The sequence below is a fragment of the Myodes glareolus genome, chromosome 2 (genome assembly GCF_982192425.1).
Source record: "Myodes glareolus chromosome 2, mMyoGla1.1, whole genome shotgun sequence".
Lineage (NCBI taxonomy): Eukaryota > Metazoa > Chordata > Mammalia > Rodentia > Cricetidae > Myodes > Myodes glareolus.
In genome coordinates this window covers 123,647,071-123,671,192 of record NC_142027.1, presented here as the reverse complement: position 1 = coordinate 123,671,192, position 24,122 = coordinate 123,647,071, and the positions used below count along the sequence as shown (strand labels likewise).

Below are 24,122 nucleotides of genomic sequence, written 5' to 3'. Positions count from 1 at the left end.
CTGTCTTTCATTTTCTCCAATGAGAAGTCAGGCGTAATTCTGATAGGTCTACCTTTATATGTTACTTGGCCTTTTTCCTTTGAAGCTCTTAATATTCTTTCTTTACTCTGTATGTTTAGTGTTTTGATTATTATGTGGCAAGTGGACCTTTTTTTTTGGATCCAGTCTATTTGGTGTTCTGTAAGCTTCTTGTATCTTCACAGGCATATCTTTCTTTAGGTAGGGAAAGTTTTCTTCTATGATTTTGTTAAATAAATTTTCTGTGCCTTTGAACTGAACTTCTCCTTCTTCTGTTCCTATTATTCTAAGATTTGGCCTTTTTATGGTATCCCATATTTCATGGATATTTTGGGTTAAGCTTTTGTTAGATTTTAAAAATATTTTCTTTAACTGATGAGTCTATTTCCTCTCAAATTGTTCTTATGTACACTGTTAATGTATGTTCGGGAATAGTACCTGGTTTCTATACCTTTATAGTACCTTGTTCGTATAATACTCTTTTTTGTAATGCTGGTGGTAGGAATCAAACCTAAATAAGCACTCTACCTCTAAGCCATATCCTCATCTCCTAAAAATAACTTTTTCATATGTTTTCGCTTCTATGTTGCCAAGACTGTTCTCTAGCTTTAGGCCTCAAGTGATTTTCATGTGTCGAATCTGGAGTATCTGGGAACATAGGTGCACATCACCAAGCCCTACTTGTTAAAAATAAATTTCTAGGACTGGAGAGATGGCTCAGCATCTGTTCTTCCAGAGGACCCAGATTAAATTACCAGCACTTGCATTGACAGCTAACAGCTCACAATTTTCTGTAGCTGTGATTCCAAGGGATTTGGTACCCTCTTCTGCTCTGAAGGCATGCATGTGGTGTACATACATACAATTAAAAAGTTAAATTTTTAAAAATAAAAATGAGTGCTTAGCCGGAGGTGGTAGTGTAGAGAGGTTCCAAGAGGAGCCCGAATTTAAGTCCAGCCTGGATTCATAGAGTGAATAAAGTGTCTCAGTGAATAAAGATAGCAGCCACTTCTCAATATCTGCTTTTAATCTTTGGTGTTCATTATTTGGTTTTTTGTTTTGAGTCAGGGTCTCAATGTAACCCAGGCTAGCCTTGAATTCCTGAGTTTCTCACTTCCAACTCCCAAGTGATAGAATTACAGGTGTGTACTCCTGGGCCTCACTTACTTTCAGGCTTTTTTTCATATTTTCCTTTATTTTTGCTTATACTTTAAATCCTTTTTTGACTTAACATCAGTTATGTTGTGCACATTCCTATTTCATGGTGGATTCAGTCAGAATCACACATGAAAGCTCTTCTCAGTCAGTCATTCTGCGGTTTTTAAATTTAAGAACCACAACAGAAGTGTTAGTTGTTAAATCTTTAGAACCTGAGTGATGTGTATTGATATTGCTGATGAAAAATATCCAATTATTTTTGTCCTTATACAGTCGAGAGAGAAAAGAGGAAAGATGAGTTACTTGATATTGCAAAGTCAAAGCAAGATCGTACAAATTCAGAGCTACACAACCTGAGACAGGTATGTCCCGGCTGTCTCCTATGACCATAGGTAAGAAATGCTGGGGAATTAGGAAACTGTCTGCCTGTTGATTTTTGTGGGGGGAGTTTCTGTGTGTGTGTGTGTGTGTGTGTGTGTGTGTGTGTGTGTGTGTGTGTGTGTTTTGTTTTATTGGGGGGGCTTTTTTTGAGACAGGGCCATCCTGAAACTTGTTTTGTAGACCAGGCTGGCCTTAAACTCAGAGATTCACCTGTCTCTGCCTCCTGAATGCTAGGATTAAAGGTGTGAACCTGCTGATTTTGTTAATGGTGCCTCCTGGATCTCCACTACATCAGACATACATCATCTTTAGCGTAGCAGTCTTAGCTGTGGGACTTAGAGGTTAGGAGATGAGAAGTATGGAAATATCCTGTTGCAACCATTGGAAACAGCAAAGCAAACCATCTGGTCTGTTTTAGGATTTCAAAGTGCCAACCTGTTGATTCAGTTTGGATTTGTTTTTATTGTATTGATTTGTTGACATCTCTGGCAGATTTACGTAAAACAACAGAGTGACCTGCAGTTTCTTAATTTCAATGTAGAAAATTCTCAGGAATTAATACAGATGTATGACTCAAAGATGGAGGAATCAAAGGCCCTGGAATGCAGGTAACCTTAGCCGATGGTATTGATGTTGACTTCTAACTTCCTCATTAGGTCAGCTTTATTCTGGCTTGCTGTGAGCCAGTACTTGCTGCTGCTTCTGGTGTGGTAGGAAATAAATCTGTGTACAATAATAATTACAATAATCCTAGTGCTATGGGGGTCCTGGTGTAAGATATTTAGGTGTAATCTGTAGGTGTCAACTAGTCATCTAACAAAAATAAATCATAGACTAGGTTTGTGTGTCTGTGAGTAAAAGGCTCTGAGCTGGAGTAGACACTACAGAGCTAGCCAGGCCTTCATTAATGCATTGTATAGGCAGTGGGCTTACCATTGGGAATAAGATCCATGGGACTTGGTACCAACCTCAAAGAATAATGCAAAGAATAACATCGTTAGCTGCAACAGAAGCTCAGATCTTCCTGTCTGTTTGCCAGTTGGTATGTGGCATCCTTCCCTCGATTGTGACAAGAATTGTGGGGATGATTGTAAATCTGAAACAGTTGAATAATGGCTTGATAATGCAGATAAACTACCAAAGTGAAGTTCATTTTCTTTTTTCTTTTTTTAAATATTTATTTATTTATTTATTTATTTATTTATTTATTTATTATGTATACAATATTCTGTCTGTGTGTATGTCTGCAGGCCAGAAGAGGACACCAAACCTCATTACAGATGGTTGTGAGCCACCATGTGGTTGCTGGGAATTGAACTCAGGATTTTTGGAGGAGCAGGTAATGCTCTTAACCACTGAGCCATCTCTCCAGCCCTTTTTTCTTTTTTATGTTTTTGAGATACATTCTCACTGAGTCGTCCTGTTTGGTCTTAAACTGATGGCAGTCTTCCTCTTTACTGGAATTACAGACCTGTGCTGGCATGCCCAACTAAAGCCTTTGTGCTTGTCAAGAAGAGGAATTGGGGCATCCCAGTCTGCAGGGAACTACAAAGTCTGGACTAGATTGTCAGTGACTGGTGACTCCAGCTCCTCTCCCTGGGAGACCTGCAGCTGGCAGCAGGATTCACTGTGCTGGGCTACATTTCTGTCCTCACACCTTCTCCAGGTTGCTACTCTGTGCTCTATGTTCCATCTACTGCTGCCACCTGCAGACCCCAGGCCCACGCAGTGTTCTTTTCCAAGCAGAAGCCTTTGGCATGTCTTTTTCCTCTTTGAAATTCATTGCCACTGTGAGGCACTGAATGAGTTGAGGTTGCTTCTTAGAAGTGGTTCACGGGGGCTGGAGAGATGGCTCAGCAGTTAAGAGCACTCACTGCTATTCTGGAGGACCCAGGTTCATTTCCCAGCACCCACGTGGCAACTCACAACTGTCTGTAACTCCAGTTCCAGGGACCCTAACACCCTCACACAGACATACACTCAGGCAAAACATATAAAGTAAAAAAATAAACAAATTATTGGAAAAAAAAGAAGTGGCTGGTAATAGCACTTACCACCAAGCCCCATATGGTAGAAGGAGAGAAGCAACTGCCATTGTCCTCTGACCTCCATATTCTCTCTCTCTCTCTCTCTCTCTCTCTCTCTCTCTCTCTCTCTCTCACACACACACACACACACACACACACACACAACCAATCAAAGGAAGTGGTTCATACCTTCATACCATTATGGAAAGAAAGAATACAAACCCGGCATGGTATGCACACCTGTATTCCTAGTAATAATACACAATTTCTAGGCCAGCCTGGGCTACGATGTGAGAACCTGACTTAAGTCAAACAGATGGAATCCCTGATAGGAAAAAGCCTTAGAGGAAGGCTGGTAAAGGTCCTGTTACATTTCTGTAGTAGTTTTGATTTTGTTGCTGTTGTTTTGATGGTAAACACAATGAGTGAGGGATAGAAAGGGGAGGGAATGTAGGCTTGGCGGTCAGAAAGGCTTCCTGTCGGAGGTGGGGCTGGACTTGGGCTCTGAAAGTCAGACTAATGGTTTTATTGGGATCTAGGTCTACTAATGAGGGTTGGGGGAGGTAATACTAGTATCAAGTCAATCTTATAATTCCTTCTTTTTGTAATGCCACTGTAGCAGAGACATGTGTTTATCAGATCTTGACAATAACTACCCAAAAATCGATTTTAAGAGAGAGAGAAATCAGAAGTCATTGGTTAAGGATCAAAAGTTTGAGATCACGTTGGCTCAGCGCAATAGGTCAGACAAGAGCTTTTGTGATGCATGCAGAGAGAAGAAGCTTCAGGTTAATACTGCGTTTGGGGAAAAAAGTGTAATTGCTCTCTCATCTCCATTTACCAAAGACTTACTGGAGAAACAAAAATCTTGGTCTCTGGGTGGAAAACTCCAGACTGAACCTGAAAACAAAGTTACATTATGCAAGATTCATGCAAACTCACCAAAAAGCAGTGGAATGGAGCTTCAGGTCGAAGAGAAGCAGCTCTTAGAAACATCCGTCTCGCTGCCTGATGAGAAGCAGTGGCATGACATCAGTGTTTACCTGGGCCTTTCTAACTGCTCTGCCTCACAGCATCTGGAAAAGCCTGACGGGGACAGCTGTAACCTCGCAGACACAGCTGCAATCTCATGCTGCGTCCAAAATGAAGTCTGTGTGGGGGACAAGGACCTGGGGGAGTCCCAGTGCTGCCACCCGAGTAACATCATTGTCGAGGCCCCAGGACACATGACTGATGTAGAGTGGATGAACATTTTCAAGCCTTCCAAAATGCAAAGAATTGTTCGCCATAAAACTGTGTGCACTTGTTCAAAAGGTGTCAGTGGCATGAGATCTTCAGCAAGGTTAGTGATGTTCATATCTGTAACACAGTGTTAGGCGACAGCAGACACAGAAAGGGCTGCAGTAGACACTTATGCCCATGGCTAGTGGGAAAGCACTGTTTGCAAACTGCGGTCGTATCTAACACAAACTTAAAACAAGATTTGGCTCTTTTCCTCATGGCATAGACACTGGAGTCTTTGTGCAAGGGGACTTAGAGACTCCAATGGAGAATCTGCACTGAGGGCTACTTCTGAGGCAGAGGTTTTACTTAAAAATAAAACCAATTATGAGCTGGGCAAAGATGTTTTATTAGAAAACAAACAAGTAGGTCACTGTGCAGAGTGGAATGCTGTCCTGGAGCATTCTTCACCCCAGGGTCCTTTCCAGTTGACATGCTGGCCCTTTGAGGCCCAGACTGCAGGACAGACCCTGCATCACAGTTTCTGTCTGACCTTATCTAGAATCACACCACATGTTACATACCCACTATGCCTCACTGCTGTGTCCAGCTCAACTTTTCATTTCAACTTTTCATTTCTCAGCCTTTCTTATTTTCTAAATAAGTGAAAGACAGAACATTGGTGTTTAACAAGCTGATAAAAGTAACTGGCTTTCTTTTTCATAAGACAATTAGTATATGCTAAATTATTCAAGCTTGTTTTATTGTTAGAGTTGCTGAATCTTGTGGCTGAGTGGCACTGTAATAAAGCCTGCTATTTTTAAGTAAAGCATAGCTCTTCAGAGCACAGAAAGGATGAAGTTTCTATCTTGAGAGCCTTATTTTAGTCATTGCCTTGACTTTCACAGGATTTTATGATTAAAATTTATAGTACTTACATTATGTAGAGCATTCTTTGGGCCTTTTAAAGAAGCTTGAATCATTAAAAAAACATACAGATATTCTGCCAAGTGCAAAATTAAAAATCATTTGCTATACTAAATGCCATTAAGTCATTTAGTTTTTAAAGATCTTTGGAAAACTGAAAGTATCAGAAAGGCATAGGTGTCTGTTTCTCCCTACTAAGCAAGACCTTGTGTGTGTGTGGTACTAGAAATTCAAATGGGGGCTTTGATTATGTTGTGATGTTGCTCTACCACTAAGCTACAGTCACACCACGCCCTAAAAAACTCTTATTTCTTCTCTTTCTTTCTTTCTTTCTTTCTTTCTTTCTTTCTTTCTTTCTTTCTCTTTGTTTTTTTTGTTTGTTTGTTTGTTTGTTTTTCGAGACAGGGTTTCTCTGTGTAACAGTCCCAGCTATCCTGGAACTAGCTCTTATCGACCAGGCTGCCCTCAATTCACAGAGATCTGCTGTCTCTGCCTCACTACTGTCTGGCTAACATTCTTTATTTATAAAAGTGAAGCCTGCATTGGGTAGTTTTGAGAGCACTGTGTGTGTGTGTGTGTATGTGTATTAAATTTAATGTATGAATAAATTCAAATTTACATTCAGGGTTTTCTTTCAATTCCCCTTTGACCTCAGTAATTTAAATGCCAACTTGTTCTGCCAGCTGAGCCACAGGCACGGGACAAGTATGTAATTAAGTAGAAAAGATAGTGGTGTTTTCCTGTTTCCTCAGGTTACAAGAACCTGTGTATCCACTTTATTATCTAGATAAATATGCACATTTGTGCCTCTTTCCAGTTAACAAGTAAGGTCTCTTTTTGAGGGGAGCCACAGGCACCTGCTCTTCTGTGTGTTTCCTGGGCTCTAGTACCTGGAGGCAGTGGTCACCTGCCCAGTGCCTCTCCACTTCCACCAAGTCACGGGCACATGTCAGGTTCACAAGCCAAAGCCCACCTTTTTGCACTTTAACCTTACACTGTTAGTAATGCTTACCTCTGCCTTCTGTAGGATCTTGTCCCTAGCACCTTTTTTATTTTTTTTTTTTAACTAAAATTGTGTTTCTGTTGTTTCAGGGTTTGAACCCAGGACTGAGAATATTAAGCTAGTGAGCTTGTACCCCAGCCTCCATACTTAAAAAAAAGTTAACTACATCTATGTATTAGTGTGTGTATACTACAACACTAGTATGGAGTTGAGAAGACAACTTGTGGGAATTGGTTCTCTTCTACAATATGGATTCTAGAGATCAAATTCAGGTCCCCATACTTGGTGGCAAGCAACTTTATCCACTAAGCAATCCTAGTGGCCCTTCTGTACTTCTAAAACGTCATTTATTGGTTTTTTTTTTTTTTTTGGAAACAGGGTTTCACTGAATTGATCTGATTGGCATTGAACTCACAATGATCCATTTGTCTCTGCCTCCTGAGTTCTAGGATCAATGGTATGCTCTACCAAGCTGAACCTTTGGGTTTTTTTTTTTTAAAGACTTTTTGAGGCAGGGTTTCTCTGTGTACCCCTGACTGTCTTGGAACTCACTCTGCAGACCAGGCTGGCCTCGAACCCAGAGATCTATATGCCTCTGCCTCCCAAGTGCTGGGATAGAAAGCGTGTACCATCACCACTGGGCTAGAAGTTTAAAAATATATTTTTAATAATTTTAATTTATGTATATGGGTGTTGTCCAGAAGAGGACACTGGATTCTTTGATAACAGAATTATAGCTAATTGTAAACTTCTATGTAGGTGCTGGAATTGAACCGAGGTACTCTTCAGAAGCAGTGTACAGTCGTGTGTCTGTGTGTGTGTGTCTGTGTGTACGCGCGCATACACATACATACATGCACATGCATGCAGTTGTCTGTGGAGGCGAGAAGAAGGTGTCAGATCTCTGGGAACTGGAGTTGCAGGCAGTTGTAAGCTACCATGTGGGTGCTAGAAATGAACTTGGATCCTCTGTAAGAACAGCAGGTCCATCCGGCAGTGGTGGCGCATGTCTTTAATCCCAGCACTCGGGAGGCAGAAACAGGCGGATCTCTGTGAGTTCAAGGCAAGCCTGGTCTACAAGAGCTAGTTCCAGGACAGGCTCCAAAGTCACATAGAAACAATGTCTCAGAAAGCAAACAAACACAAAAAAAATTAAAAAAAAAAAAAGAACAGCAGATACTCTTAATTAGTGAACCATTTCTCTAGCCCTATTTCTGTACTTTTTGAAGGAGGGAAATTCCTTGTTCTTGTATTACCCTGAACTACAGATTTTAATTTTTACTTGCAAAAGCATGTGTTAATGTATAATACTCTGATCGGATCACCTTGACTTCCTTTCAGACAACATGTTTAAACTAGAGGTGCTAATGTGCTTGTTAGCCCAGCACTCCAGAGGCTGTGGTGGAGGAGTGTGAGCTCCAGGCCAGCATGGACTTCTTTGTTTGAGGCCATCCTGGGTTGCATAGCAAGACCCGGTCACATTCTTCTTTTTTTCCCCCACCTCTCTCTTTACTTTTTCTTCAGACAGCATTTCACTCTGTCCCCTAGCCTAGCATGGAACTTATTGTGTAGCTCAGACTGGCCTAAACTGGGGTCATCTTCCTGCTTTAGCTTCCTTACCAAGTGCTGAGATCATAAATATGGGCAACATGCCTGGCACTTTTTGTCCTCGTACCATACTTTAAATGTATGAGTGACATACGTGTGATATTATTTCTCTTTGGTCTTATTGTTTGCAGTGAGCTCATTGCCATCCAGCCTCCCCAGTGTTTGGGTTCCTCAAAGTCTGCAGAGAGAGAAGATGAACCAGAGCCCCCTCCAGACAAAAGAACCTCATCCAAGAGTGTGTTCATCAGCAAAGATGCAGATTCGCCCCATGAAAAGGTTTCTGTTTTACATGAGAGTTCCCAATGCAGTCAAGCAGAGTTTCTCCCCAGCATGCTTTTATTCTCCTTATTGCTTAATTTTGACCATTTGTAGGTTTTTACAACCACAGGTTTGTGTGACTGAAGCATCTCACACTGGACAGATGGTTCAGCAGTTAGTAGTGCTTGCTGCTGTTGACTGAGACCCAGGTTTGATGACTCACAGCCATCTATAAATCCATTTTCAGGAATCCTCTTTTGAACTTCATGGATACGAGACACACATGTGCACATACATACAGACAAAACACTCATACACACAAAATAAAATGCATGTAAATAGTCTCAAGAAACCAAAAAAGAACTGCTGAGATGGCCACCCTCTTTTACATTTATGTATTTGATTGCAGGGTAGCTTTGGTTTGGGATAAAGACAATCACAGCCAAGCCTGATGAATTGAATCAAACACTGAATCCACTGGGTAGAAGCAGAAAACTGACTGTGCAAAGTTTTCCTCCAACTTCATGTCATGGAACATATCATCTACACACAAAATAAATAAATGTTTTGTTTTTAAATTGAAGGCCATCTAGATGACTCAGAGAGAGGGTAAAGGTGCTTACCATCAAGTCTGACAATCTGAGTTTGGTTCCTAGAACTTACATGTTGAAAAGAGAACTGATTTTTTTGAATTGTCCTCTGATTTTCTCCCTGAAAAAAAAAAACCAATAAAAATAAAATAGCAAGATTAAACTAAAGCACATCTCAACATACCTTTCGTCTAAGGTTCTATTTTGCAGTTGCTTTGACCTGCTAATTATGACGAGTTTTAAAAAGATTTAATCATTTTATGTATATGAGTACTCTATCTGCATGTATACCTTTGTGCCAGAAGAGGGCATCAGGTCCCACTATAGATGGTTGTGAGCCACCATGTGGGTGCTGGGAATTGAACTCAGGATCTTTGAAGAACAGCCAGTGCTTTTAATCACTGAGCCATCTCTCCAACCCTCCCCATTTTTTTTGTTTGTTTTTGTTTTTTGTGTTTTTGTTGTTGTTGTTTTTTAAAGACAAGGTCTCACTCTGTAGCCCTGGCTGGCCTGGAACTCATTATGTAGATAAGGCTGGCCTTGAACTCACAGAAATCCACTTGCCTCTGCCTCCTGAGTGCTGCAATTAAAGGTATGCACCACCACACCCATCCTGGCCTGAAGTTTTTATTTAAGAAATGTTTAGGAACCTTTTCTTATAATTAACTCTTTGTCTTTCTTCATTTCATTGAGTAGGTTATAAGAAATAAAAGGAACTGGTTATTTTTGTAATACTGATATCTACCGTTGACAGTTAGCATTTGTGTCTGTAAGCTGTGATTGTGCAAAAATACTTAGAAGTGCACCCCAGCTCACAGTGCTGAACTGTGTTGTTGTTTCAGGATGACTTTTCTCCTACTAGTAAGCTCCAACGCTTGCTGGCCGAGTCTCGACAGATGGTCACGGATCTGGAACTGAGCACACTGCTGCCCATCAGCTGTGAGAATCTCAACAGAAGTGTGCGTTCCCCTTTCTTTGTCTTAAAAAAAATGTGTGTAGGTGTATGTGCAGGGAGGAGCGTGCATCTCTCTCTCTCTCTCTCTCTCTCTCTCTCTCTCTCTCTGTGTGTGTGTGTGTGTGTGTGTGTGTGGCATATGTAGGCCAGAAGACAGCCTCAGTGCTCAGTGATGCTGCTCAGGAGCTGTCCGCCCGGTTGTTTGAGACAAGGTCTCTCAAGGACCTCGAGTTTAATGACTAGGCTAGACCTGGCTGGCCACAGGTTCCAGAGACCCACCTTCTCCACCAGCACTGGGGTTACAAGAGCATGTGCCACATCTGCCTTTTTATGCAGGTGTTGGGGATCAAACTCAGATCCTCATGCTTACATGGCTAACACTTACTGACTGTTCTATGTCCCCAGCCCAGATTTCCTTCTCTTAAGATGTACATCGATAGGGTCTCAATATACTAAGCGGTGAGGCTCAGGGAATACTGGGAGGTGGCTATTCTATAGTAGGAAGGTTTGAAGAAGAAAGGCACCATGCTGAGGAGGAAAAGCCATACTGTGGAACTAGAGGGTAAGACAGAACCAAAAACTGTCAGTGTCAAAACTGCCCCCGTTTCTTTCTGATTTGTGGGACATCTGAATGTCTGCATTTAGTGTTTGCTGTTTTTGTGCTGCTGTGATGGAGCCTAGGGTCTTATGTAGCAAGTACCTTACCCTGCACCTAGTTTCAAACTTCTTCCTTTCTTTCTTCCTTTCCTTCTTTCTTCTCTTTTCTTTTTTTGTTTTTTTTTATTTGTTTGTTTGTTTGTTTTTTCCCAGACAGGGTTTCTCTGTAGCTTTGGAGCCTGTCCTGGAACTTGCTCTTGTAGACCAGGCTGGCCTCGAACTCACAAAGATCCGCCTGCCTCTGCCTCCCGAGTGCTGGGATTAAAGGCGTGCGCCACTACTGCCCAGCCTGTTTATTTTTTTAAAGACAGGGTCTTCCTATGTAGCAATGACTGTCCTGGAACTACATAGACCAGATTAGCTTCAAATTCACAAAGCTATTTCTTTCTGCTTCTGCCTCCTTAGTGTTGGGATTAAAACTGTACGTGTCCATGTTCGGCTCCAAAATTTCAAATTTAAAATACACACAGGATTTTAAGAACACACAGAGGTAGAAAAAAATAGGGCTGCAGAGATGGCTCAGCAGTTAAGAGCAGCACATGGTGACTCACAGCCATCTGTAGTTGAGTCTAATGCCCTCTTCTGGCATGCAGGTGTACATGCAGATAGAGTACTCATACATAAAATAAATAAATAAATTTTTTTTAAAAAAGTAGGAAAAATAATATAATTGTACATCTGCCATTTTAAATTTTATCTTCCTCTTCTGTATACTTTAAAACTTACATTTGTTTATTTTTAATGTTTATTTATTTATTGTATGTACAGTATTCTGCTTGCATGTCTGCCTTCATGCCAGAAGAGGGCACCAGATCTCATTATGGATGTTTGTGAGCCACCATATGGTTGCTGGTAATTGAACTCAGGACCTCTGGAAGAATAATTAGAGCTCTTAACCTCTGAGCCATCTCTCCAGTCACCACATTTGTTTATTTTTGTCTGTGTGTTTTAGGGTCTTATCCTCAGTCCTCGCTAGCCTGGAATTAATACTGTTAGATCAGACTGGCCTCTCACCTCACTCATGGAGCCCTGCCTGCCTCTGCTTCCTTAGTGGCTGGGATTAAATGAATATGCCAATATATCTGGCATTTCTGTGTGTTTTCCTGGGTGGGGGAAGGCATGGATAATAAAAATCCAGATACAGATATTGGCGTTTAACCTGAAGATCAGAAAAGCAAAGCAGCCAAGCCACTAGAGCGCTCTTCCCTCTAAGAAATCCTCAGACTGAAAGAGAGTAAGCTTCTGTCTCATCCGGTCTATTATTCCTCTCTAGTGCTTGGATTAAAGGTGTGTCACTCCCTAGGACTGGGATTAAAAGTGTGAGCCACCACCACCTGGATCTGTTTCTGCATTGGTCTTGTGTAGCCCAGGGTGGCCATGAACTCACAAGAGATCCCTCTGCTTCTGTCTCCCAAATCCTGGGATTAAAGGTGTGTGACACCACTGCTGGGCCTCTAGTGACTTAGTTTTACCTTCTGGTTTTCAGAAAAGCTTTATTTATAAAACATAAATAAAACATCACTGTGTGTGTGCGTACACACACAAGCATATGTGAGAGAAGGAGAAAATGTGCTTAGGTATATGTGGGGGTAGTCAGGACAGCCTGGGAGGGTTATTTCCTTCCTTCCACCATTATGAGGATGAAACTCAGGGCATCAGGCATAGCAGCAAGTGCCTTTGCCTGCTGAGTCATCTCAGTGGCTTTCATGCTTTCCAGAAGCATTTTAGAGCAAATTTAAGACGTAGTCTTTCACTTAGAGATACTTCAAGATGCATGTCTTTCAGGTGTGTTTTTTCTTTGGAGGGACGAGGCAGGTCTTACTATGTAACTAGTCTAGAACTCACCATCTTCCTGCCTCTACCTCCTAAAGTACAAAGGTTATGTACATGTGGCACTGGGTATACCCAGCAGATGAGAAGGTTTAAAAAGACAACTGTAATAACATTACCAGGCTCAGGACAACCAGCTGTAAACCCCGAGTGTCTCTTAATGACTGCCTGCGCTAGCTCTCGCCCACTTACTTGACACAGCTGCTTTCTCTCTGTCAGGTCAATACCCAGCAAGGTCTGTCCTTTGCATTTCCTCCCCTAAAGTCTCTCTAATCATCGTTCATCGATTCTTTTCTCCTTCTCCCCTTTCCTCCTGGCTTTGAACGCACAGATCCACCTGCCTGTGCCTCCCCAGTGCTGGTACTACAGTCTTGTTTGTGGTTTGTTTGGAGGCTGGGCTAGAACTGCGCTCTCACAGCCCATCCCTCGCTGTGCTGGGGCGCAGGTGGGGCTTCCCTCTCCCTTAAGGTCCTTAACTGGTGTTTGGATCTGGAGACTGACTTCACTCAGCTACTGAGCTTCTCCCTAGTTGGAAGCTGTCACTTTTCTCAGGGTTTTACACATTGAGATCAGCTGTTTCTTCTGAGCATAATAAGATTTCAGCGGCAGTTGTGTAAGCCACCTTGTAGATTTTATTGCATCTATGTAAACAGTATACAGATCAATAGACTTGAAGTCTATTCCCTAATTGTGAAGTCAGAACTCGAAACTTAAATTTCCCATTTCAGATTCAAGGTACATTCCTTGGGCATGCTGTCTTTGTACTTAAAGATACTTGAAAGCCGTTTAAGTTAAGCTGTTTTTGTGTCTCTGATCAAAACCCCAAATAATAATAATTTTTATTATTATTAAAGGTCTATAAGAATACTGTACAGGGATGGAGAGATGGCTCAGTGGCTCTTCCAGAGATTCTGAGTTCAATTCCCAGCAACCTCATGGTGGCTCACAACTATCTATAGTGGAATCTGATACCCTCTCCTGGCATAAAGGCGTACATGCAGATAGAGTACTCATGTATTTAATAAATCTAAAAAAATTTACAATACAAAATACTATAAAATATAATTTTTCCCTTTCAAATTTGACATTTAAATATTGACCAATTGATTGTGTGTGTATATGAGTGTGCACATGTATAGAAGCCAGAGGACAGTTGCAGGAGGTAGTTCCGTCCTTCTACCATGTGGGTTCTGGTAATTGAACTCGGGTTCTTTACTCCCTGATCCATCTCACTGACCCCTGAATTGCTTTTCTGTTAAAATTACCATTGCTGGGGTGTAGCTCAGTTGTATGGTGTGTTGGGCATATGCGAGGCTCTGGATTTCATTTCCATGGCTAAGAAACCCACCCCCAAACCCAAACAAGCAAACAAAAAATACCAAATCTTAATGAAGTATAATTTACATACAACAAAATGAAGACATCTCATTAAAAACAACTTTAATGTGGAGCTAGGAATGTGGCCGAGTGATAAGAGCCTTGTTGCATAAGCGTGAGGACCTGCGTTCACACACGGCACCCACTTAAAGCCACATGTGGACGTGTGCTCTACACTCCAGTACTGTGGGAGTCAGGGACAGGATGGTCCTGAGGCTGTCGGCTGCCAGTCTAGCTCTAGATCCAGAGACTCAATCTCAAAGGAATACTGGCGTAGTGAGAGCAGGACACCCATGTCCTCCTCTGACCTTTGCTCATATGCGTTGGCACATACCTGCACACATAAGCACACAACACGAGATGCCGTCAATGTCTATTCTCCTACTTTAATGACAATCCTGCTGATTCAGTAGCCTTGGTCGTGCATGTGTACCCATTGTAGTAGCCAGTGAGAAGAGAGAATTTCTATAGCAGGAAGTTCCCTGAGAGCCCTTTGAAGTGAGGCCTCTGTCCTCACCCCACAGGCAGTGACTGCTCTGATTTTATCTCTGCAGACTAGTTATGCCTGATGCAGAGCATTGTAGAAATGCAGCCACACAGCAAATACTTTTGTCCACTCGGTGCTGGGAACCAACATGAGGCCTCCCCTCCAGCCTGTGTTTATTCTTCACCTTTTTCTTGGTGTTTTAAGATTCATCCATGTTATTGGTGCATTGGTACTGTGTCCTTCATTGGCAATTGATAGCCTATTGTATGACTGTGTGTGCATGTGGGGTGCACTTGTATGTGCAGGTACACATACATATGTGTGCAAATGCTGACGGAGGTCAGAGGGCAATGGTGGGTAGTGTTTCTCGGGTGCCTCTCACCAAGTAAGCTAGTCTGGCTGGTCACCTCTCTGAGATTCCAGCATATTCTAACACACTTGCAGTCTTTACCAGATTATTTTTACGTGTGTGAATGTTTTGACTGCATTGTGTTGTGCACCATGTCTGTTCATTGCTGCATGTTTGTGAATTATCTCCATCACAGTTCCTGTCGTGGCACCTGATGGTTGAGAGGAAAGTGCAGGGAAAGGAGCAAAGCTATGACCTCAGGTCTAGATTGAAAAGATACGGAAGCCGTGCAAGGCTGGTGAAAACTTGATTTGAGAGAATTTTGAGTTGAGAAGACCCAGAAAAAATATCTAATCCTAACACTTCACTTTTTTTCTTTTTTTTTAAAAAAAGAAAACAAACTCTTTTTTTCATTTTACATACCAATCCAAGTCCCCACTCCCTCCCCCCAACCCTTCACTTTACAGATGAGGGAAGGTGATTAAATCCTTTACTCAGCATTCCACAGCCATGATCAGAAAATCAGTTAACTGAAGAAAACAAAAAACACAAACACTGGCTCCAAACAGAATATTTTTGGATGGATTAACTGGTTCTGGAGATGTCAGGAAACAGAACTTAAACAGCAGAAATGTACTTGGTAAAAGTTTCACACACTCTTTCCCCCATTCCTTTGAACTTGCTAACGCTAGAAATAGGAAAAGCAAACAGTTATATATATATATATATATATATATATATATATATATATATATTTATAAATGCTCGTTTTTGCAACAAGGAAGCAGGGCAATGTTCTGAGCAGCCGCTCCCCCTCTCTGAGGCATCGCCATCTGCAGCTAAAGACAAGGGGAGCAACTCTGTGGACAGGGCGCTCTCCTGCCACACTGGGGGCTCTGACTGCAAGCAGTGTCACTTTGTGACTCTCCCAGGGACTTCTGCATGGCTACAAATGGACAACTCTAGGTTTTCCTTTCAACTTTGCGTAATAGCAGAGAGCCTGTTTACACGGTACAGGGACTGTTCCCAGCAGGATGCAAAGGTACAGACCACAGTCATTCATGTGTGCTATTTAGTGCACAGTTGATATGTGCGACAGCTCTCCTTCCACCAGGGGATCCTTGGGGTCCAACTCAGGCTGTCAGGCTTGCTGGTGGGAACCTTTAGTTGCTAAAGACACCTCCCTGACTCCATTTTTAGATATTATTTGGTTTTTCAACCAGTGTGAATGTATGAACTATTCAATAACAACAATAATAGCAGAACCCCAGTAAGTAGACAGAAAAAAAAGGAAAGAGTAAATTGTAGTACTGCTGGCCACATCCAGGGCAACTCAACCCTACACCAAACGTGGCTTTGTGATTAATACACGGGACTGGACATTCTATTTATAAGCTTAAGATTTATGCCTGTAATTCCAAAATTTGAGAGGCCGAGGTTAGAGGATCATGAGTTCAAGGCCAGCCTGGGCTACATAGTGAGACCCTGTCTCAAAAAACCAAAAAAGTGGTCAAGCATGGTGACATATACCTTATCCCAGAGCTCACCAAGTAGGCTGGTCTGCCTGGTCAATGATCAGCCTCTCCGTCCTCCAGCTCTGGGATTACCTGCCCATGCTAACAGGTTTTGTTTTGAGAAAGGGTTTCTATGTGTAGCCCTGGCTGTCCAGGAACTCGCTCTCTAGACCAGTCTGTCCTTGAACCCATAGAGATCCACCTGCCTCTGCCTCCCAAGTGCTGGAATTACACCACCACTGCCCAGCCACATTTGTATTTTTTTAAAGATATACTTATTGTTATTTTATGTGAATGAATGTTTTGTTTGTATGTATTCTATACCATATCTGTACAACCTGGTCTACATAGCAAGTTCCAGGATAGCAGGACTGCAAGACATTGTTCCAAAACAAACATGCAAGCAAGCAATAAAATAAAGAAAATTAAGCCAGAAATATGGTGCACACCTTGAATCCTAGCACTCTGGAGGCTGAAGCAGGAGGATCTTTGTCTCTATCCAAATAAAAAAAAGCACCTTTGAGAAGGCTCTGTGGGTCTGTGGGGAAACTGACATTCTAGATCCAATCCCTGGAACGCATATGACAGAAGCTGAGAACTGACTCTGGCAAGTTCTTTATTCCCCCACCCCCACCCCATGCCACATGCCATGTCATAGACACACACAAATAGAGAATCTTTAAAAATGGCAACAACATCTTGGAAGTGGTTTCGAATGCCTTTAATCCCAGCACTCAGGAGGCAGAGGCAGGTGGATCTTTGAGTTTATGGCCAAACAGCCAGGGCTACACAAAGAAACCCTGTCTCGAAAAACAAAAACAACAACAAAAACGAGCTGGTGAGATGGCTCACTAGTAAAGGCTCTTGCCAGCAGGGGTGACGACCTAAGTTCTATCCCTATCCCTAGATCCTACCAGGCAGAGGAGAACCAACTCTCAAGAGTTACTCTTTGACCACCATACACATACCAAGCCGTGTGCTTACACACATGAACACACAGATACACATTACCATACAAATAGGTAGAGAAAGAAAAACAACGAAAAGACTTTGTAAGCCAAGTACAGTGACAAGTCCTATAGTCCCAGACATGGAGACAAAGATGGGAGAATCTGAATTTAGGCTAGCCCCTCTGAAAACTGACAGTGAAATTGTTCCCAAGACAAGAACATATTGTCTGTCAGCGTTCTTAGTGGTGTGTGTGTGTGTGAGAGAGAGAGAGACCCAGACAGAGTGAGCGCGAGCGCTGTGGCATCCGTGTGTAGCGGTCAAGGGGTTGGTTCTCTCCTTCCACTGTAAGTTTCAGGTATCCTATTCTGTCATCAGCCTTGCTCACCAAGTGCTTCCTCTCACCAGTCCCTCTTAGGTCTTTGAAAGGCATTCCTGCTATATGTGTGTCTGATTGTCTAAAGTATTTTTTATTTTCTGTAACCTGGATACTAATTCTGGAGTTGTTTTCTAGAAATTAGAAGTCTCAGAAGAGCCAGATGACAAAAACACCCTTGTCAGTCATTGAAGGAAACAAAGTCAACTTGGACATTCACTGTGGCTATGTGTAGGTCACCTTTCCTTGTCTCGCCTCATATCAAAATTGATATTAATAAGTAACTGGAAACGTTGATAATGTAGAGTCAAGGCTACACATTCATCTGACCAGTATTTCTTCCTCTTTTGCCTGATCTGCTTTTACTACAATTAACTTGAGTAGAATGCCAATTACTTGTAAGAGAAACACAAGTACCAAAAGAAATACCAAAATTTTTTTGTTCTCAATACTGATAATTTTATATATAAGGAAGTTGGCGTATAAATCCAACTTTAAAAATTGGAATCTTAGCAGTAATAGTGGCACATTCAGTAGGCAGAGGCAGATGGATCTCTGTGAGTTCAAGGCTAGCCTGGTCTACAAAGCAAGGTCCGAGACAGCCAGGACTACACAAAAAACAAACAACAACAACAACAACAACAAAAACCCTGTCTTGAAAAACAACTAAAAGCTGGTTAGTTGGGCTTCAGTCACAGTCTGCAATCCCTATGGGGAACTGATGCAGGCAGGACTACATGTTTAAGGCATTGGATAAACCTAGTGAGACCCTGCCTCAAAAGGAAAAGAAATGGGTGGGGAGAGCTTGAGGCCAAGCATGGTAGAATACGCTGTGGTGATTCTAGCGCTCTGGCAGTTGGGAAGACTGAAGCAGAAAGATAAGGCACTGGAGGTCAACCTGGGCTACACTTGGTGAGACCCTGACCCAGAAAATACAAATTTCAAAAGGCATCTAAGTTTACATTTGAGGATTGCTTCTATATGTCTGTCTAGAAAGAATCCTGTGACTTCGACTTTTGTGAGCCCAGGAGGCACTTTCTTGGGTTCCGTTCGCTTCTGTCAGACCTTCATTCCAAGTGCGGTTCCTGTGGCCAGTGGCATAGGTGCCACAGATGTCTCCTGTTAAGCTTAGGAGTCTTTCCAGTAGGAAGGCAAGACATCTGAGCAGCTCTGCCTGCCTCCCCGTCGCCCTTCTGTCCCCCACATCCCACCCCAGTCTCATTGCTGGGAAGTTTTCACATATGTAGTACAGCGAGAGACCTTACTGAGGAGAGCCAGGATGTGTAGTCAGGGTCTCAGATGCCAGGAACTCCCAGGCGCTGCGCGGTGCTATTTCCTTTTCATTTTGTTGACTGCTTTTGTTTTCTCCCAGAAGCAGGATTCTCACTGAAAGGCAGAAAGCGGATACCGTACTTCACCTGAAGACGAAGAGGATTGTGATTCCCACAGAAGCCTTTAATACAAAGGCAGCAGAATCTCAAAGTTTACTTCTTAAAGCGACTTTATTTTGTTTTTGATGAACCATTTTTGTGTAAAAAAATTTTTTTTCATGCCAAAGAAATGAGGTCTTACTCTACACACGTGTTTGGAACTATGCTGAAAGAAAAAATGAAAAAACTCTGTCAAGATGCAGACGTGGTTTAATACCAGAGAAGCTCTTTAAACCTGGTATGAGAACCCCTGCATGTCAAGTGCTGCTTGAGCTGTCTGCCTCCTTAAAACCTGGTAATATTCACATTATAGCTGAACTTCTCAGAGCCCGCTCCCAATGTGTGACGTAGTCTTTTCTTCTCTTATGGTTCTAGCACTGGACTTTGTTGTTTGATGGGCGTGAGATAAGAGGGTATAAAATGTTTGTAATGGGACACTATCACCTTGCTGGCAGTTAAGGCCAGTCTGTCCTCAGGCGACAGCTGCATCTTGTCTGGCTCTGTAGTAGGCAGTTCACTTACACAAGACAGCATTTGCTGGAAGATCAAGTTTTATATAGATTTTTAAAAATATATTGAAGACTAAAAATTCCATTTTAACTTAAAAAATATTTTTTTAAAAAATTACACTATTGGCCTTTCTCCTTTCTACCAGAACTGATCTGTTTCACTCAATAAAAGTATTTTTAATAATAAAAATAAGTTTTTGGTTTCCTTTTACTATACAGGACTAAAACAAGAAACTTTATTATGTATTTTTGGTTTTTTGAAACAAGGTTTCTTTGTATAGCCTTGGCTATCCTGGAACTAGCTCTGTAGACCAGGCTGGCCTTGAATTCACAGAGATCTGACCACTTTTGCCTCCCAAGTGCTGGGATCAAAGGTGTGCACCACCACTGCCCAGCTAACAAGGAACTTTAAATGCATCTTGGCGAGTTAATTTCTCAGAAAAGTATTCTTTTCAGGTTGTATTGTGCTGGGTCGGTGTCCCTCTGTTAGAGACTTCAGGGTTCCTCGAGAGATGATTTTCATGAGAGGAAAGCTGCTCAGCTCACCTCTGTGATGAGGGTGCTGGCAGGAAACGGAGTGCAGAGCTGATTCCGAACCAGCACTTGCCAACGGGAAACCCACAGAGCCTTTGGGGAGGCCCCAGGTTCCAATCTGAGAACTCAGATGCTAGTTTTCTTCCTGTTCTGTGTGATAGGCTCATGGCTGCTTCTCCACTTGCCTACTGACAGAGAACATCAATGCTCCGTTGGAAAACTTAGGGTGGAACAGGATTTGAAATACTACATTATTTTATAGCTAAATGTATTTTTAGTTTATAGGCTTGAAATATCCATGATACCTATGTACTCAAACTTGTGATCTTCCTGCCTCAGTTTCTCAAGTGCTAGGATGATGAATATACCACCATGCCAAGCTTTACAACACCTGTTCTTACCCAACAAAAGTATTATGAATTAATTAGCAAAATTCAGAATGGCAGGTTTTGATATGATCAACTCCTCTGTCTTGACATGTTATATTTATATTAGGAGCAATTTCTCATGTATGTAGGAAAGAGTTGCAAGATGAACTAGCCTTTAGGATTTACATTTTGTCATTATCATTCTAAGACCAGCATATCAAGAGGCAACTGAATCACACTATAATGTCTACCAGAAATGATCTCAGCATTGGAAAAGACTGATACAGGGTATTTTTAGAACTTCTGATTAGGCCTTTTAAACAGAAATAGAAACACCCCCTCCAAAAGAAATTCTGAATCAAGATTATATGTAAATACTTAAAGCAGTTTTACCCAAAAGGTGCCAAGAGAATGCTTAGAACTGAGACTATGTAGTTTGAGGCCAAGGAGTGACCCGTAGTTTCTTCTGTGTCCCTGGTTTGTGAGCCTCTGCTAGGTCATGCCTCTAGCTTTCTTTTCTTGAAGACAGTGGATGTGATTTTGGTAGTGCACATTGCAGGAAGGTTCATCACTTAAGCCTCCAGAAGGATGATACTAGCTAGTAACTCTGATGTTCTGAAGAACAGTGAACTAAGTCAACTAAGATGCCAGGGTTAAATGCATCTTAACCTGCATCAGGGTTAAATGGGTGGTCTTCCAGAAGAGTCTATTGGATGCACAGTAAGACCTCTGGGTTCTCAGCCAAGTGCTGCTTAAAACAAACAGGGTTAAAATGGGTGGTCTTCCAGAAGAGTCTATTGGATGCACAGTAAGACCTCTGGGTTCTCAGCCAAGTGCTGCTTAAAACAAACAAGGATCTGTAACCCCATCCGCTGGGGAGGTTGGCAGGAGGATGGCAAGCTGAAGGCCTGCTTAGACTACAGGGTGTGTTCAAGTCCAACACGGGCAATTTTAGTGAGACCCCATCTCAAAACATAAAGTAAAAATGGGCTGGAGCTAGAGCTTAGTGATAGAGCACTTTCCCAGCATGGTACCCACACATTCTTTATGTGCAGCTTTGCCAGTCATGGGAGATAAGAGTGTAAGCCCTGCTTACATTCTAGTAGTAGACCTTAAGTAATCCCAGGGAAGACTGGTGCTGTGAGGTACTGGGACAGAGGTCAGGGTGGAATCAGGGAGGCTTCCTAGAGAACTAGCATCTAAACCAAGAGCTGCCAGATGAGCAGACACCCATCAGGCAAACAGGAAGAGAATTCCAGGTATAGTAACAGCATGTGCAAGGTCCCTGAGGCTCTGGAAGGAGCATGATGCCTGTACAGACGTGATAGTCCAGGATGGCGCAAGGTGAAACCAGAGAGGGGCGGGGTGGATCCTGCCTGTGTGTCAGTCAGGCAGTGGCTATTACAGCCTAGTAAAACTGTGCTGTCTCCTAAATTCTCCCACATGGGGTTTAGTTTGTATCCCCCTGGAGGATGATTAAACAGCTGTCACAATTTACCAAAAGGGCTTCCCTACTATAGTGAGGGGATGACAGCCTGTTAGTGACAACCAGTCATTGGACCAAGTCCCTTTGCTGAAGATGTCTAATTAATTAATCAAAGGGGTGGAGTTTGCATTTTTGTACTCCCAAGAATGCCCATTTATGACATAAGCTATAGAGTAAAGTTTTCATTCTGTTCTCAACCCTGGGGCTGGTTTATTCTTTCAAATCTTCATTTTATGCTTCACCACTTTTTGTATAACTGTGTAGACCAGTTGACCTCACAATCATAGAGGCCAGCAGCCTCTGGCACCCAAGTGCTGGAATTAAATGTGTGTGCTACCATGCTTGCCCTCACAGTCATTTTTTAAAGTTAAATTTTATTTATATGTTTATTTTGTGTATGTATACATGTGCATACCACAGCTTGGAAATAAAGGTCAGAGGACAACACACAGAAGTTATCTCTCTCCTTCCATCATGTGGGTCCCGGCATTGAACTCAGGTCATCAAATTTGGCAGCAAGCGCCTTTACCTAGAGACCCAAATTGCTGGCCCTCATACCCATTTAAAAACAAAACAAAACAGAAAACATGGTCATGTACCAGGTGCTCAGCACTCTGGAGAGCAGAGTGCTGGTGACACAAGGCAACCTTGACCTCCAGAAACTCTTGAATAGATACCTGTAAAAGCTAGAGAGACTCCAATATTACGTCATTGGTGTGCTTGTCAAAGTGCGCCAGCTTGAAACCAGCAGATCGGAGACCACATCCTGAAAACATCATTTTGTAGTTGTATGAACCCAGCTGAACTTCGGAGCTGTCCTAACCTCTTTAAACCTTTTTCTTAGTCTGTACAAATACCTCCAAAACTTAAAGATTAAATGAGATTCTGCAATCCTGATGACTGCATGGTGAGCACCACGCCTAGCACACTAATGTCTCTGTTTACCGAAAAGAATGGGCGTGTCTGATGACAAGCCACTGTGGTAGATGTTCTATACCCAGTGGGGACTGTGGCCTCGTGCATGCATGAAAATTACAGGATAATTGGTTTTGTCCCGTGTGGGAAGAAGTCGGAGAAATGGCTGGCACAGAGGAAGACAGTCTTTTATTTATTTATTTTTATTAAACCATGGCCGTTTAGTGAATTGCTGAGGATTAGGGATAAGATAATACATATAAAGGGTTTAGCTCTATACTTGGCAAATAAATGTATAGTAAATATTGACTGTTGTTGTTACTCTATTGTTATGATAGCAAAAAAGCTTTTCAATGATTGGTATTAGATAAAGCATGGCTAATCTCGTAGTATCGAAGAGAGCCTTGTCCAACTCTGAAATGTTCAGTGGACGTCAGCACAGTAAGGAATGAGCAATGACAAAGAAACAGTCCCTCTGCGTCTTCAGAGAGCTTCATCTAACCTGGGGGACGACGGTCAGGTATCTGATTCAATGTAGCATTTCCTGTGACAGCTTCATCTCAAACAAGGGGCTGGAGAGATGGCTGGGCTCAACCAAAAAGACAAAGAAGCCTGGCCGTGTGGCTACTGATTAAACACAAGGAGACCCAATTTGCTCCAGTTCCCCCCTCCACCGCGATTGTCAAGGGGGACCCGGGGGGCGGGCAACTGATTTTTCTTCAGGTTTGGCAGAAGAAGGTACAAAGCAAAGAATAGGTCTTTGGTCCTTTCATTTGGTCTGCCAGGGGGCGGGGTGTGTTGGGGAGGCCTGGGGAGCTAGAGGTGTGCAAGGAGGTGGGGACAGATATGCAAAGGGCATTTCCAGTGAGTCCCAGGGGACGAAGCAGGTGCAGGGTCTTGGGGTTCAGGGAGTCTTGGGGGACCAGAGAGCAGCAGGGCAGAACGGCCTGGGTGACAGAAGGGTGCAGGGCAGGGTGTCCCGGGAGTCCTAAGGGACCAAGGTGGGTGCAGGGCCCGGGCTACCCGGAGTCCTAGGGTTGATCAGGGGATGCAGGGGGCGGGGCACGCCAGGAGTCCTGGGGGGCCGGAGAGGGCGGGGGCGGAGCGTGCCGAGCCGGGGAGGGCGGGGCGCCGGTTGGGCTGCCCGAGTGGCTGGCGGGAGGGGCGGCGGCTCCACCCCGCGTGGCGCGGCGCGC

At 42.7% G+C, this 24,122-nt stretch overlaps 1 protein-coding gene across 2 annotated transcripts in view; it reads left to right on the top strand.

Annotated features, from left to right (window-relative positions):
- Ccdc62 (coiled-coil domain containing 62) overlaps positions 1-19,804 on the top strand; it is a 45,429-nt gene extending 25,625 nt beyond the window's left edge. The window contains exons 7-13 of one of the 2 annotated variants that reach the window (XM_085679193.2): positions 1,450-1,538; positions 2,050-2,165; positions 4,204-4,926; positions 8,475-8,619; positions 10,034-10,150; positions 17,830-17,915; positions 19,057-19,804. In XM_085679193.2, coding sequence (XP_085535319.2) covers positions 1,450-1,538; positions 2,050-2,165; positions 4,204-4,926; positions 8,475-8,619; positions 10,034-10,150; positions 17,830-17,915; positions 19,057-19,201 — 1,421 coding nt within the window. In that variant the 3' untranslated portion in view covers positions 19,202-19,804. Of the gene's footprint in view, positions 1-1,449; positions 1,539-2,049; positions 2,166-4,203; positions 4,927-8,474; positions 8,620-10,033; positions 10,151-17,822; positions 17,916-19,056 lie in introns of both variants that reach the window. The other variant, XM_048447263.3, reaches the window with a different exon arrangement.
- Positions 19,805-24,122: the final 4,318 nt, after the last annotated feature.